General features: G+C 38.8%; 1 protein-coding gene across 13 annotated transcripts in view; it reads right to left on the minus strand.

Annotated features, from left to right (window-relative positions):
• Window positions 1-17,922, minus strand: part of LOC133640913 (MAP/microtubule affinity-regulating kinase 3-like) — a 113,388-nt gene that overhangs the window by 94,873 nt on the left and 593 nt on the right. For all 13 annotated transcript variants that reach the window (XM_062034600.1, XM_062034601.1, XM_062034602.1 and 10 more), the window contains 2 exons: window positions 9,901-10,083; window positions 6,972-7,025 (listed from right to left, as the gene is read on the minus strand). In XM_062034600.1, the coding sequence (XP_061890584.1) occupies window positions 6,972-7,025; window positions 9,901-10,083 (237 nt within the window). The remainder of the gene's footprint in view (window positions 1-6,971; window positions 7,026-9,900; window positions 10,084-17,922) is intronic.

The raw sequence follows: 17,922 nt of genomic DNA on the forward strand, positions 1-17,922 counted from the left end.
TAAATAAATAAATATATATATATATTTTTTTTTTTATTTATTTTTTTTTTTATTTGTGGCGAACGTAATTCTTTCGTGGCGGGCCGCCACAAATAAATAAATGTGTGGGAAACACTGCAAGTGTCTCAAAGGGCTGCACAAGCCACAACGACATCCTCGGTTCAGATCCCACATAAGGGCAAGGAAAAACTCACAACCCAGTGGGAAGGGTGTATCCCGCCTCTCACCCAAAGTCAGCTGGGATACATTTCAGCTAACCCACGACACTAATGAGGATAAGCAGTAGGGGTGTCAAAAAAAGTTTTTAAAAATGTCAAATTAATCACGATTCTTATTTGTAACAATTCTTAATTGATTAAAAAGAATCAAAAATCAATTGGAAATTGTTTTGTTTTTTTCAGCCTGAATAAGCAGTACAGAAAAGGGATCCATGAATGGAATAATCTATCAATTAATGTGATGTTTGAATGACACACACTTTATAGCCTCGATGCGTCTTTTAACTCGCCTAAAACAATGAAATAGCTAATAAAGAACCAAAATAAACAAAAAAAACCTCTAATAACTTGAGTGACAATTTATTTAATAAACGAACACATACACATTTTAAAAAGGTATTAAATGTCAATGTCATGCTTGATTTTTGGACCAACAACCTGTTAGCATTAACATACAAACTGTAGAACAGAACGCTTTATTGGGGGATGGCGTGGCGCTGTTGGGAGAGTGGCCGTGCCAGCAACCTGAGGGTTCCTGGTTCGATCCCCACCTTCTACCAACCTAGTCACGTCCGTTGTGTCCTTGAGCAAGACACTTCACCCTTGCTCCTGATGGGTCGTGGCATGGCAGCTCCCGCCATCAGTGTGTGAATGTGTGTGTGAATGGGTGAATGTGGAAATAGTGTCAAAGCGCTTTGAGTACCTTGAAGGTAGAAAAGCGCTATACAAGTATAACCCATTTACCATTTATTGTCATCAAAACATGAGAATTTAAGACAAAATGACTGTAGACGCCAACGTGTCCTCCATGTGTTTGAGTAAAACATGAGGGATAAGAACGCTCACCCATCCATTTTCTACCGCTTGTCCCTTTTGGGGTCGCTGGAGCCTATCTCAGCTGCATTTGGCCTAATAGAATGGATAGATGGAAATTGAATCGTTGCAGCCCTAGATCGCCATGCTAATTTTCATCAGCCTATCAATGGGGCCGTCCAATGTATGTTAGCATTAAGCTAGTAGCATAGGCGCAAACCTTTATCCTGTATGGTTGCATTGTTTTAATTTTCAGTCTGCGCGTATATTAACACGGTTTTACAGTAATTTGGAGACTATCCAATAAACAACCCCAAGTTGAATGTTTTTCATGTCTAATTTAAAAGACCTGTTTTACCAACCAGCCAAACTAAGTTCCAACATATAGTCAGGGCAGTGTAATACAAATAACACATGTAAACCAGGAATGTACAAAGTGCAGCCTGTGTTACATTGTACTAACAAAATAAGCAGCAACCAATAAAAACACAGCAAAACAATATCATGTAACAAAGAAAAGATGTTGATACTAATAACGCAGATTTGTCTTTAAATATACGTATCCTTTTCTTTAGCTTTTTTAAAAAAAAAATACATGCGCCAGACTCCACGGTACGATATGATCACGGTATTAAGGCCACAGTACGATATTATTGTGGTATTGCCCAAAAAAAAACAGACTAGGTAAAAATGCCAAATGAAGTGTAAAATGAAGTGGCAGGGATGTTTAGGATTAACACACTAACTGTAATTGGCAGAGGTTTTATTTAACGTGTATATTTTTGGCCAGTGTAACGATACACACAATTTGAACAGTAACACTGTGTTTGAACATAGGAAGATAAAAACCCTGTACTTTAAACAGTGCTAATTTTTCACAGCAGTTTTTAATTTAGTTTTTACAGTCTTTTGACAAAAATTTATTTTTCTTTGTCATATTTTAGTCATCTAAATCGTTTTAGTTGACTGAAATATAAAGTATAAAGGATAACACATCTTTGAAGTTGTCAATGATACCTATTAGAGATGTCCGATAATATCGGACTGCCGATATTATCGGCCGATAAATGCTTTAAAATGTAATATCGGAAATTATCGGTATCGGTTTTAAAAAGTAAAATGTATGACTTTTTAAAACGCCTGTGCAATCTACTAATAAAAGTTTCAATCAATCAAAAAAAGCCTCTGTACGGAGCGGTACACGGACGTAGGGAGAAGTACAGAGCAGTTGCGTCTCCCAGTCATACAATTTTCCCGGGAGACTCCCGAATTTCAGTGCCCCTCCCGAATTTCTCCCGATTTCTACCCAGACAACAATATCGGGGGCGTGCCTTAAAGGCACTGCATTTGCGTGCCGGCCCAATCACATAATATCTACGGCTTTTCACACACACAAGTGAATGCAAGCATACTTGGTCAACAGTCATACAGGTCACACTGAGGGTGACAGTATAAACAACTTTAACACTGTTATAAATATGCGCCACACTGTGAACCCACACCAAACAAGAATGACAAACACATTTCGGGAGAACATCCGCACCGTAACACAACAGAACAAATACCAACCCTGACCACCTCAACCTCCTCATGCTCTCTCAGGGAGAGGATGTCCCAAATTCCAAGCTGCTGTTTTGAGGCATGTTAAAAAAAATAATGCACTTTGTGACTTCAATAATAAATATGGCAGTGCCATGTTGGCATTTTTTCCATAACTTGAGTTGATTTATTTTGGAAAACCTTGTTACATTGTTTAATGCATCCAGCGGGGCATCACAACAAAATTAAGCATCATAATGTGTTAATTCCACGACTGTATATATCGGTATCGGTTGATATCGGAATCTGCAATTAAGAGTTGGACAATATCGGAATATCAGATATAGTCAAAAAAGACATTATCGGACATCTCTAATACCTATTAAAAGGTTATTACAATTACTGTACATTGTAATAAATCAACTTTGCATAATTTAGCATTTCAATAAATGTGAATATGGTTCATCACATTATTTCAGAATCAATTCAGACTAAGAGACTAATTAAAGCCTCAGAATTATTTTCTTCTTAATTTCCGAACGTGTATTCAATAACGTGTAGTGTGCCACGGAGCAGATGGTCCGCCATCTTATTGAGCAAACGAGCTGGGTAGAGCTAGGTGCGTAGCATGGGTACATGTATTCACTTGCACAGTGCGTACACTTGTAAAGATTAAAGATTAAAGTACCAATGATTGTCACACACACACTAGATGTGGTGAAATTTGTCCTCTGCATTTGTCCCATCCCCTTGGGGAGCAGTGGGAAGCAGCGGCGCCGCGCCCGGGAATCATTTTTGGTGATTTAACCCCCAACTCCAACCCTTTGTTGCTGAGTGCCAAGCAGGGAGGTTATGGGTCCCATTTTTTATAGTCTTTGGTATGACTCGGCTGGGATTTGAACTCCAACCTACCTCACATTATTGTATCTATTTAACAGGAAATTAAAAAAATGGAACATAAACCGGGTCTCTGCAGGTTTCAACAAGTCAAATTTAAGACATATTTTTTTAAGACCATAATGAATATAATATAAGACCATTTCACATACGGACAAAAAAGTACAAAGACAAAGGAATTTGAGGACCAGAGTGAATTATCAGTATATAAATTCATTTACTGCTCTTTCACATTGGAAAACCAAATGGTTAAACTAAATAAATACACCAGAAGCCTCTAAATTGTAAACTAATATTAAAACCTTAGCAAACATCATAAGAGCCATATTTCAGATTTGCCATTTTCTTGCAAAAGGTGCAGTGTGCTTCTTATCAAGTGTTTTCATGTAACAACAAGCAGAGCGTCAGCAAAGGTAAAGCACAACGATATCATCTGTGAAAGGCACTGTTAGCATCTCTGCTAAAGGGTACATGGCTTGTTTGTCTAATCTTGAACGGGTTTGTGCTGAAAACATAGTTTCGTTGTACTTGTGCAATAACAATAAAGTCCTATCCACATGGCTAACTTTTGCAGTGTTTTGCGGCGGTCAGAATTGAGCCAACAGACAAAAACTTCTACAGTTGTGAAAAAGAGTGGAGACAGACGGTTGCCTAAAAAGAAAGAAGGCGGTTATGGCTTGCAAGCCTCAAACAAAATTTGGATGCGAATAATGTGGATAACATTCTATTTTGTATCTGGTATGTATAAAACATTTTTACCTGTTTTTTGACAACTTATTGTTAATAAACAAGGACTAGTTTGTATTTAAGCATGACAAGATGACATTGGCAAATCTCCCTTGCTTTGCTCACCCCAGCATAAACTGAATGTAAACACTAAACAGCTTTTAATGTCACTTGCTGTATAAACTTGGAGAAATATTAGGCATGAGAGGCTGACCTGAAAATATTGGAATAAATGATAGAAATGAGAGAATTATAACAAAACAAAATGTGTTTTTATGTTAGATAGCTTTGGGGTTTGTGTTTTGTTTTTATTGCTGCTATTTTTACGGTCTTTGCTGTCATAAAAAATTATACTTTGCTTTTGCCAGCACCAGGCCTGTCTTTGCTTCGAAATGGACAGAAGTCTAATAGTGTTTTTTGTTTTTGTAACAGCCTGAAGAGCAGCACAGCTACAGTATAAATTAATATTTCAGAATGAATTGGTCTTCTTTAGTTAGCACATGCCTAAAAATATCTTAAGATGAAGTTTAAAGCAGATGGCTAAATTAGAGCCAATGGATGGGTTTTTGCTTCATAACTTTATTAGACGACAATCAAAATAGCCCTTTGTAACATTTGTTTGGATTATTTATTGTCTCCTTTAGTCAGGGGAAAATGGGTCGTTGATTAACACTCTGTTCCACAAGCATTAGAAGAAGGCGCAGAACGTTTGGACGTCATATGGCTTCAAATAAATTCAGATGTTACCAAAAAAACCTATTGTAGCGTCCCGGAAGAGTTAGTGCTGCAAGGGTTTCTGGGTATTTGTTCCGTTGTGTTTATGTTGTGTTACGGTGCGGATGTTCTCCCGAAATTTGTTTGTCATTCTTGTTTTGTGTGGGTTCACAGTGTGGCGCATATTTGTAACACTGTTAAAGTTGTTTATACGTCCACCCTCAGTGTGGCCTGTATGGCTGTTGATCAAGTATGCCTTGCATACACTTATGTGTGTGTTAAAGCCACATATATTATGTGACTGGGCCGGCACGCTGTTTGTCCGGAGGCAAAGCAGACATGACGACAGGTTGTAGAGAACGCTAAATGCAGTGCCTTTAAGGCACGCCCCCAATAATGTTGTCCGGGTGGAAATCGGGAGAAATTCGGAAGAATGGTTGCCCCGGGAGATTTTCGGGAGGGGCACTGAAATTCGGGAGTCTCCTGGGAATATCGGGAGGTTGAAACAGATACCGATAATTTCCGATATTACACTTTAAAGCATTTATCTGCCGATATTATCGGACATCTCTAGATGTAATCATAGTACTATCGACTAGATATGCACCTGTACTTGGTATCATTACAGTGGATGTCAGGTGTAGATGCACCCATGGCATTTGTTTACATACAGGAACGTTTGTTACATTGTTTACACTAGCGGTGACGCCGGTGAGCTACGTGTGTTGAAGCATGTTTTGCTATTCCTCGTCCTGCAGGGATGATACACTGCAAAAAGTCAAGTGTTCAAAAACAAGAAAAAAAATGAGGAGGTATTTTATTTGAACTAAGCAAAATTATCTGCCAATAGAACAAGAAAATTCGGCTTGTCAAGACTTTCCAAAACAAGTAAAATTAGCTAACCTCAATGAAGCCCAAAATACCTTAAAATAAGTATATTCTCACTAATAACAAGTGCACTTTTCTTGGTAGAAAAAAAAAAAGAGACCTTTTTGATCAATATGTTGAAAAATATTTTTAAATTTAGTAAATGCTAGTGCCATTATCTTGACATAATGATATGCGCTCGGCATCATGATTTTTTTTTTTTATGTTTGAAGTAAGAAATTATTACTTTAAAAAAGTAGTTTTATACTTGTGAGTGTTAATGACACAGCTTTGCATCAGTTGATATTCTAGTTTCAAGCATGTTTTACTCAATACAGGTCATCAAATCTCAGCAACAAGCTGTAATATCTTACTGAGATCATTTAGGACCAAAACTCTTAAAACAAGTAAAACACTAACATAAAATCTGCTTAGTGAGAAGAATTATCTTGTCAGACAGAAAATAAGCAAATATCACCCTTATTTGAGATATTTAATCTTACTCAGATTTCAGTGTACTTGTAAGAAACTTACTTTATTTGTTGCCATGGAGGCGAGGATTAGTGATTTAGAAGTAGCTAAAACACTGCCGACGGATGTTAGCCGCGACCTAGCTAGCCATGTCTTAAAGTAACTCTTCCTGAGGGCGCATAATTGTTACGGTTCATACTGGATTGTGACGGACAGTCAACTACTGAACATACCAAATGTCTGCCTTGCTAATGAACAGCCAAGCTCCGACTTGACTGCACGGAGAGAAAGAAGAGAGCATTCTCTCTCATTATTCATATATTCATTTGCGTGTGAAAAGCAGCGCTGCTTCTTAATTTGGTTGATACTAACAAGCTCGCTGCAGGACAACCAACAACAAGGAGGGGTTCCAGAGCAAAGCAGACAACATGGTGACTAACGTAAATGTCACAACTTCCTTCTCAGCTAACTACAAAAAACTGTTGTCTTGTTGGCCTTAGGCTGCAGGAAGCGTTCCACTCACAAATTCCCCAAATAACTACATTTTTTGCCATCTCCTGTGTGTAAAATAAAGTTCCTTGAAACAAAATGTCTCCATTAAGGCCACCTTTAGAAGACCACTGCAATCAGTTCCCTCCACAGAGAACACATGACCTCATTTGCATATACACAATTAATAGTCAGTCTGTCGCGTCATAAATTAGTGAGCGGGGAATGGGCGCCTACCTTCTGAAGGCTGTTTGGGTTTAGTTGCGTCTTGTCTATTATTTTAATGGCCACCTGCGGAGAGACAAGACAAAAAAAGAAAAAAAAACGTGAGAATTGAAGGAGACAAAATGTTAGAGGAGGTCGAAAGTGAAAATTGCAACGCTGAGAGCCTGGAGGTAGGATCAGTCAGAAAGGAAGAACTTTCATTTCACACATTTGGAAGGTGCCGTTTCCATGGCTACAATTTCATTACAAAAGGCTTCATTTTGGCAGCGGGACGACTTTACACCCTACTGTTAAGTCGCCAAGCTACTTCCTGCTTCATGGACCCTTTGAATAAAAGATGACGATCAATTCCTTAATTCCATTGCCTTGCAATGCTGTCAAAACTCTTTTAGACCAGACCTGGGCAAATTAAGGCCCGGGGGCCACATGCGGCCCGCTAAGCTTTTGAATCTGGCCCGCCGGACATTCCCAAATAATTGTTTTTAGATCTTTAAGATGGAAAGTGTAGCTGCCATTATGATGGTCATTTTCTAATGACCGTAAGTCTTCAACTATACAAAGTATTTCAATGGTTGGAATCTGTGCTTTTGCATGATATACTAGTTACTATGGTAATCTAAGTCACAGCAGCTCAGACAAAGCACCAAGCAGTGTGGGTGGGGAGCTTTTCCGCAGAGTGATTCCAGAGCCTGAAATGTGGGTGTCAGGGACAGACCCGGAAGGAGATTTTTACAACAAAGCAGGGGTCCCCAAACTTTTTGACTCGGGGGCCGCATTGGGTTAAAAAAAATTGGCCGGGGGCCAGGCTGTGTGTGTGTCTATATATATATACACTACCGTTCAAAAGTTTGGGGTCACCCAAACAATTTTGTGGAATAGCCTTCATTTCTAAGAACAAGAATAGACTGTCGAGTTTCAGATGAAAGTTCTCTTTTTCTGGCCATTTTGAGCGTTTAATTGACCCCACAAATGTGATGCTCCAGAAACTCAATCTGCTCAAAGGAAGGTCAGTTTTGTAGCTTCTGTAACAAGCTAAACTGTTTTCAGATGTGTGAACATGATTGCACAAGGGTTTTCTAATCATCAATTAGCTTTCTGAGCCAATGAGCAAACACATTGTACCATTAGAACACTGAAGTGATAGTTGCTGGAAATGGGCCTCTATACACCTATGTAGATATTGCACCAAAAACCAGACATTTGCAGCTAGAATAGTCATTTACCACATCAGCAATGTATAGAGTGTATTTCTTTAAAGTTAAGACTAGTTTAAAGTTATCTTCATTGAAAAGTACAGTGCTTTTCCTTCAAAAATAAGGACATTTCAATGTGACCCCAAACTTTTGAACGGTAGTGTATATATATATATATATATATATATATATATATATATATATATATATATATATATATATATATATATATATATATATATATATATATATATATATATATATATATATATACATATACACACACACACACACATTGTCTTTATAATCCGTTTTGTCATTTAACATCAATTAACATTGATGTTCATCAACTAACATTGATGTTCATCAACATTTAACAGCAGCTAGGAGACACCAAGAGTAACAAGCGGTCGAAAATGGATTAGAAAGGAAAGATTTTAAAAAATAAAATAAAAAATAAATAAAAAACAAAAAAAACCACAACAATTAAAAAAACATTTTTTTTTTTTAAACTTGGGACTTCCTGTGGGCCGGATTTTGGATGCTGGGGGGCCGTATCCGGCCCGGGGGCCGTAGTTTGGGGACCCCTGTTCTAAAGCTTAGTGATATATCAGATAGTAGGTGTTTTTTTTACCCTCGGCGATCATATTTTGCTGTGTTTGTATATGTGGATGAAGAGGGGGTGTGACGTTCAAATGTCAATATTGAGTGTTTTATCGTTCATAGTTAATATTGTAAATCCCACATTCTTTATTTTCATGTACATTCCGGGTGTCTCATTCAGTAAAAAATTTGAAATCCCATTCCATTTTTAAGGCGGTCTGTCATAACCATGAATTGATTAACGTGGACCCCGACTTAAACAAGTTGAAAAACTTATTCGGGTGTTACCATTTAGTGGTCAATTGTGCGGAATATGTACTGTACTGTGCAATCTACTAATAAAAGTTTCAATCAATCAATCACAAACGTTTTTAGCATTCAATCAGACATTATTGAGAGGTTTTGTATTAGTGTTCCCAAAAATAATACCGGCCCCCAGACACATTTTTTTCTCTAAATTTGGCCCCCCGAGTCAAAATAATTGCCCAGGCCTGAGAAAGTAAGTGTTTTTTTTACCCTTGGCGATCATATTTTGCTGTGTTTGTATATGTGGATGGAGAGGGGGTGTGACGTTCAAATGTCAATATTGAGTGTTTTATCGTTCATAGTTAATATTGTAAAGCCCACATTCTTTATTTTCATGTACATTCTGGGTGTCTCATTCAGTAAAAAAATTTGAAATTCCATTCCGTTTTTAAGGCGGTCTGTCATCACCATGAATTAATTAACGTGGACCCCGTTAAACAAGTTGAAAAACTTGATCGGGTGTTACCATTTAGTGGTCAATTGTACAAAATATGTACTGTACTGTGCAATCTACTAATACAATTTTCAATGAACCACAAACGTTTTTAGCATTCAATCAGACATTATTGAGAGGTTTTGTATTAGTGTTCCCAAAAATAAAACCGGCACCCAGACACATTTTTTTCTCTAAATATGGCCCCCCGAGTCAAAATAATTGCCCAGGCCTGCTTTAGACATTTGGAACTTTTTTGTCTACTGCTGCGAGCTCGCTAGCTAGCAAACAAGTAGCCATGGCGAACTAGCTATGTTCATGGTCTTACTTCAAGCAAAATAAAGTGCCGACTCGTTGCTTAATGTGTTCTGGAGGTGCACGTTAAACCTAATTGACAAGGTCTCACCTCCCTGCCCGTGAGGATGTGTCGGGCCAGCTTAACCTTGGCGAAGTTTCCTTTCCCGATGGTTTTGAGGAGGCGGTAGTTGCCCACGTGCGGCTGCTGCGAGTCCTCGGAGCTCCGGGAGCGCACGCCGGAGCGGGACGAGCGCGAGCTGATTTCCTGTCGGCCATTGCTGTGAGACGTGTGCTGCGGAAGGAAGGAAGACACCTTATTTTAGAATGTTGGACTTCCTGTTCGGCCAATGACACGTTTTCACAGCGCTTCACTTTGTCCACATTTTAGAAATATGTACGTATAAACATACGTATATATTTCTCTTTACATGTTCGAAAAGGAGCAGGAAGAAGCAAAGCTTATTACCACTCTTCCAATTCATAGCAATTACTGAGACATTTGTTTACTTCCTGTTCCGATCTTGTAATTGCAACACAATTACACCAAATTAATACAACAGTTCTATTAATAGTTACGACAGTCATGATTCACATAATGAGAAAATATCTCATGTTCAACAATGTTTGAGATGTTTTTCAAGATTCCTTTCCTTCTACCGTATTTTTCAGACTATAAGTTGCCGTTTTTTTCATAGTTTGGCCGGGGGTGCGACTTATACTCAGGAGCGACTTATGCGTGAAATTATTAACACATTACCGTAAAATATCAAATAATAATATTTAGCTCATTCACGTAAGAGACTAGACGTATAAGATTTCATGGGATTTAGCGATTAGGAGTGACAGATTGTTTGGTAAACGTATAGCATGTTCTATATGTTATAGTTATTTGAATGACTCTTACCATAATATGTTACGTTAACATACCAGGCACGTTCTCAGTTGGTTATTTATGCCTCATATAACGTACACTTATTCAGCCTGTTGTTCACTATTCTTCATTTATTTTAAATTGCCTTTCAAATGTCTATTCTTGGTGTTGGGTTTTATCAAATAAAATTCCAAAAAAAATGCGACTTATACTCCAGTGCGACTTATATATGTTTTTTTCCTTCTTTATTATGCATTTTCGGCCGGTGCGACTTATACTCCGGAGCGATTTATAGTCCGAAAAATACGGTACTTACATCGGATCATTGTTTGACATCTTTGCATAATCCATTCCATGATTTCACTCCACATACTGATATGCTAAAGGTCTTAAGTGTAGTACGTGCGTACAAATCTTTTAAATTAGGTTTTCTTCTGAGGTTATATTTTTCCTCGTTTTTTGGAGAAGAATTGTTGTACATTCCAGTGCTGCCGCTGTCGATTATTTTAGCAATCGTGTCATCTGTCTAGTAGTTTCTTAGATTATTCGAGTCGCTTTATTGCCTCAGTGCGTGTTTTAGGAAAATAGTTTAAATATACAATGATTTTTTTCTGCTTGCCATGACTTTTATTCTTTCTAAAGCAGTGTTTTTCAACCACTGTGCCGCGGCACACTAGTGTGCCGTGAGATACAGTCTGGTGTGCCGTGGGAGATTATCTAATTTCACCTATTTGGGTTAAAAATAGGGATGTCCGATAATGGCTTTTTGCCGATATCCGATATTCTGATATTGTCCAACTCTTTAATTACCGATACCGATATCAACCGATACCGATATATACAGTCATGGAATTAACACATTATTATGCCTAATTTGGACAACCAGGTATGGTGAAGATAAGGTCCTTTTTCTAAAAATGAATAAAATAAAATAAGATAAATAAATTAAAAACATTTTCTTGAATAAAAAAGAAAGTAAAACAATATAAAAACAGTTACATAGAAACTAGTAATTAATGAAAATGAGTAAAATTAACTGTTAAAGGTTAGTACTATTAGTGGACCAGCAGCATGCACAATCATGTGTGCTTACGGACTGTATCCCTTGCAGACTGTATTGATATATAATGTAGGAACCAGAATATTAATAACAGAAAGAAACAACACTTTTGTGTGAATGAGTGTGAATGAGGGAGGTTTTTTGGGGTTGGTGCACTAATTGTAAGTGTATCTTGTGTTTTTTATGTTGATTTAATAAAAAATAAAAAAAATAAAAAAATCGATACCGATAATACAAAAAATGATACCGATAATTTCCGATATTACATTTTAAAGCATTTATCGGCCGATATTATCTGCAGGCCGATATTATCGGACATCTCTAGTTAAAAACCTTTTTTGCAAACCAGTAATTATAGTCTCCAAATTATGTGTTGTTGTTGAGTGTCGGTGCTATCTAGAGCTCGGCAGAGTAACCATGTAATACTCTTCCATCTCAGCCAGTAGCTAATTGCTTTGTAGATGTCTGAAACAGCGGGAGGCAGCGTGCAGGTAAAAAGGTGTCTAATGCTTAAACCAAAAATAAACAAAAGGTGAGTGCCCCTAAGAAAAGGCAGTGAAACTTAGGAAAGGCTATGCAGAACGAAACTGGCTACAAAGTAAGCAAAAACAGAGTGCTGGACGACAGCAAAGACTAACTGTGGAGCAAAGACAGCATCCGAATGTACATCCGAACATGACATGACAATCAACAATGTCCACACAAAGAAGGATAAAAACAACTGAAATATTCTTGATCGCTAAAACAAAGTAGATGCGGGAAATATTGCTCAAAGGAAGACATGAAACTGCTGCAGGAAAATACCAAAAAAGAGAAAAAGGCCACCAAAATAGGAGCGCAAGACATGAACTAAAACACTACACACAAGAAAACATGAAAAAACTCCAAATAAGTCACGGCGGGATGTGACAGGTGGTGGCAGTACACCTACTTTGAGACAAGGGCTGTAGTGATGCATGCCTGGTTATGGTTTAAATTCATACCCAACAATTGCGACAACAACTTTTTACTGTCAACTGAGTTTCGTTTTTTTATGATTTCTGCTGGTGGTGTGCCTCCGCATTTTTTCAACGCAGAAAATGTGCCTTGGCTCAAAAAAGGTTGAAATACACTGCTAAAGTATACCTTGACTGCCATCATGTGAACAACCCGCGACACGATAGGAAGCAGGAACCTGATTAGTCGGGTTGCGTGTTTAACCTCGCGTTGTCATGTGCACTTTGGGTGAAGCTCACAGGACATTGATTTTTGTTTGTATCGGAGCCCTATTCACATGCAACATCAGACATCATTGTTTGACAGAACAAAAACTGATAGAAGATTAGTACCAACCCCAATTGGGTGCGATGCTTAGTGGGGCCACACCCGGACCTGCAGGTTGCCTCCTACCCCCACCGAAACTGGGCCCAAATTGACAAACTTGAAGTAAAAGGACTTTAATTCATCAACATTGCAGCCAGAAAATCAGAAGACAACACCTTTATCAGGTGGGACACGTTGACCACCACCAACATAACCACAGACATTTAGAGTCTAAGGTCACATTCCAGCTCACAACAGTACTACTTGAGGACTTTAGCAACACAAGATCAAGTCTGACAAAGCTTGTTTGGATTCTACCATAAAGATGATCCTGCAGCCAAAAGACACAAACATCCCTAAAAGCCATCGGACATCTTTTCTGCCGCCGTGGTTGTGCTGAGGTTTACTCACGAGGCTGCAGTGCCGCCTCGCCGCCTGCGAGCCAGTCATGTCTCCAACCCAAAGCCCACTGGACGTCTAAGGATGCCCACAGACTCTGGCGAACGCCACCTCCAACTTCCCAACTCTGAGCTGACAACCACAGCGACCCAGAAAGGAGAGGAGGCGGGGGCCAGCTACAGGCTGGAAACTGCGGTGAGGAGCGAGCTTTTCAGAATAAAAGTACCCAAAAACAGAGTCTCAACCCCTCACGTTCGACTTACTGCCATTGAATACCACAAGGAAGACTTTTGCTGTCAGTAATGAACGCTAAGAAATCTACTTTCCAAAACACGTTGGGCCATTAACTCCACGGCCATCAATCTTAAGCAGCCACAGAAATCATAAAACGCACCAACATGCGAGCCAGATTATTATTTTTCCAGGCCATAACACGAGCGTGAGCCAGGGACCACAGCGGGGAATCCAAGTATCGTTTTGTCCTCCATAAAATCTAGTCTCGCCTCCACCAACAAGTACAATGATATGACACACACACACACACACACACACTGGACAAGTATTTGCCTCATAACAACCCATATTTTCATGCCGAAGGCCTAGTTCACACTGCAGGTCAATTACGATTATTTTGCCCATATGCGACCTGTATCGGATTGTTTCATGTCCCTGTGAACAGTGCTATACTGACTTCTTCATAGGCCTCTTTGGCATGAAATAAATTAGATATACACTACCGTTCAAAAGTTTGGGGTCACATTGAAACGTCCTTATTTTTTAAGGAAAAGCACTGTACTTTTCAATGAAGACAACTTTAAACTAGTCTTAACTTTAAAGAAATACACTCTATACATTGCTAATGTGGTAAATGACTATTCTAGCTGCAATTGTCTAGTTTTTGGTGCAATATCTACATAGGTGTATAGAGGCCCATTTCCAGCAACTATCACTCCAGTGTTCTAATGGTACAATGTGTTTGCTCATTGGCTCAGAAGGCTGATTAGAAAACCCTTGGGCAATCATGTTCACACATCTGAAAACAGTTTAGCTCGTTACAGAAGCTACAAAACTGACCTTACTTTGAGCAGATTGAGTTTCTGGAGCATCACATTTGTGGGGTCAATTAAACGCTCAAAATGGCCAGAAAAAGAGAACTTTCCTCTGAAACTCGACAGTCTATTCTTGTTCTTAGAAATGAAGGCTATTACACAAAATTGTTTGGGTGACCCCAAACTTTTGAACGGTAGTGTATATGCGATGCGTCCTCAATGTCGCATTCATCCGACCAGCACCTCATCAAAAAGCGATAAGCGTCCTAATTATTCACCAAAATAGACGGTTACAAAATCAGTTGACAAAAGGGGACAGAAAACTAGAAAAAATAATGTTTAAGGAACTCTTCAAGCGGAAATCGAAGCAAAATATCCCGTAACACTAAAAGAGCCAAAATAATTGTCCTATGCCTTTTTAATCTTCTACGCACAATAATTCGGTTCAGAAAATGTTGACTTTGATTGCACAAAATCCTTGAAATAGTCACAAACGCACCAGTACTGAGACCGACTAAAGTGGAAGCCATGTTTACTTCTGTAAACACTGTAGTGTGTGCAACGTCATGTCCCCATTCGTGTCAGATTGCATTCACATAAGAAATCTTTTTTTTTTTTTTTTCAATGTGAACGGTCACTAAAAATCTGAATTGGACGTCCGACTTTGCAGTGTGAACGTAGCCAATGCCGACAAATCGTTGCAAAACTACCGTATTTTTCGGAGTATAAGTCGCTCCGGAGTATATGTCGCACCGGCCGAAAATGCATAATAAAGAAGGAAAAAAACATATATAAGTCGAACTGGAGTATAAGTCGCATTTTTGGGGGAGATTTATTTGATAAAACCCAACACCAAAAATAGACATTTGAAAGGCAATTTAAAATAAATAAAGAATAGTGAACAACAGGCTGAATAAGTGTACGTTATATGAGGCATAAATAACCAACTGAGAACGTGCCTGGTATGTTAACGTAACATATTATGGTAAGAGTCATTCAAATAACTATAACATATAGAACATGCTATACGTTTACCAAACAATCTGTCACTCCTAATCGCTAAATCCCATGAAATCTTATACGTCTAGTCTCTTACGTGAATAAGCTAAATAATATTATTTGATATTTTACGGTAATGTGTTAATAATTTCACACATAAGTCGCTCCTGAGTATAAGTCGCACCCCCGGCCAAACTATGAAAAAAACTGCGATTTATAATCCGAAAAATACGGTAATTCAAATGACAGGCCGACTAGAGTGGAAGCCACGTCTAGCTCCGTAAACACTGCGTATAGGTCAGATTGCATTCACACTGTAATCCAATTTTTTCCCCCAAGGTGAACGGCCACATAGAAAGGTCGGATTTGACAAAAAAATAATCCGGATAGGACAGCCCAGGAGCCTTCCACAAATACCACGTACCACATTTTCCCTCACATGTACCTTTTTCTGGTCAAAGCATTACCTAAACATTCCCAAGTGTACAAGTCCGTGTCACGTTATTGACAAAAGCTTTCTGGCAGGGGTGTCCAAACTTTATGACTTGGGGGCCGCATTGGGCTAAAAAATGTGTAAAGTAACAATATATATTATATCAATATAATGGATATATAATTAATCATTTATATAATGGCATATTAGGAGTATGTGAAAGTTGGACTCCTACCTTCTTTAAGTCCGTGACGACCTCCTTAAAGTTTTGTAATCAATCAGAAATATCAAGCAGCTAAAATGCTCCAAACATGGATAAGTGGGGAGTGTTTTGCATTTTCCCATCATGCCTTGCAATGGATTTAAAAGTGTGTGATTTAGATTGATTTTTATGGTGCTTTGAAGTTTTTTTATAATATCCACAAAGTTCAGTGAGCAGATTGTGTTAAGTATGCAGACCTTTGGTGTTGGACCCCATGAGTAGGGTCATATAATGCTGTGCTTTATTCAACCCAAAGCACTATTCATGGTCATTGACCTGATTTATTCACTTTGTCCGCATGATGGCGACAAACTTGCGGCAATCAGAATGTGGGATATTTAAAAGTAAATAGGGAACCGTCCGTAACGTCTCGCGGGTCAAACTGGAGACCTGTGCCGCGGGCCATAGTTTCAACACCCTTGGTTTATAGAGTGCTTGTTCCAGAGTTCCACCACGATCGGCCGCATCTCGCCTGGCTGCAGGGTCTTCTAACGGCACGACATCCCTGCCATGGATCAATGACATTTCGCCACATTGTCTTATCGAGCCGAATGCGGCGTTTGTTCAGTCTGTTATCTCCTGCTGCCTGCTACTGTGATGACTCACAACTTTTCTATGATAGCTATTAAAAAACTACAAGGCTGCCGTCGCACAAATTCAGATTTTTTTTTTTTAAAGGGCTGTGATGGAGGAATGCTAGAAAAACCGAGAAAGTACGATGATGGATTAAAAAATAAATAAAAATAAATAAATGATAAATGGGATGAGTCTCATTTTTTGGGGCAATTTATTTGATAAAACCCAACACCAAGAATAGACATTTAAAAGGCCATTCAAAATAAATAAAGAATAGTGAACCACAGGCTGAATAAGTGTACGTTATATGAGGCATAAATAACCAACTGAGAACGTGCCTGGTATGTTAACGTCACATATGGTAAGAGTCATTCAAATAACTATAACATATAGAACATGCTATACGTTTACCAAACAATCTGTCACTCCTAATCGCTAAATCCCATGAAATCTTATACGTCTGAAGTCTCTTACGTGAATGAGCTAAATAATATTATTTGATATTTTACGGTAATGTGTTAATAATTTAACACGTAAGTCGCTCCTGAGTATAAGGCGCACCCTAGGCCAAAAAATTAAAAAACCTGCGACTTATAGTCCGAAAAATACGGTAGGTGAAATTAGATCATCTCCCACGGCACACCAGACTGTATCTGGTACAGATGGCACAGTGGTTGAAAAACACTGCCCTAGTAAACAAAACAAAAAGCCATATTTATTTTGATTGTTACATTTTGAAGTACATTTGTGCAGGTGGGTGCGAATGTACCCATTACCACAGCTGTAGACAAAAATAAAAATCAAAAAACTTAGTCACACGAGTTTGACGCCGCTTTATTCTGAAATTCCCAGCCGGAAGTCCCGCTGATTGTTTTGACCAGTAAGTCAGGCCGGGTGCTCTGTTGGTCACGTGTGGGCGGGACTAATGTCGCCGCATTCGAAATGTGACCGGCGGAGAGCTTTGACTGACAGCTCGCCGAGCCAATCAGATGCAAGAAGACAATCTCACAGCAGGGCCATCAGGCAAAGTACTGACTGGAGTTTTTTTGTTCACGGCTGGGCCTAAAGTGTCCTAAATACATCCTGATAAAGTGTTGCTACACAACCAGACACTCGCAAACAACAGTACAGAATGAATAGGAATATAATATTCGCCCAGTGTGTGCAAGTAACCGCATGA

Source organism: Entelurus aequoreus, linkage group LG23, assembly GCF_033978785.1.
Source record: "Entelurus aequoreus isolate RoL-2023_Sb linkage group LG23, RoL_Eaeq_v1.1, whole genome shotgun sequence".
In the NCBI taxonomy this organism is placed as follows: Eukaryota; Metazoa; Chordata; class Actinopteri; order Syngnathiformes; family Syngnathidae; genus Entelurus; species Entelurus aequoreus.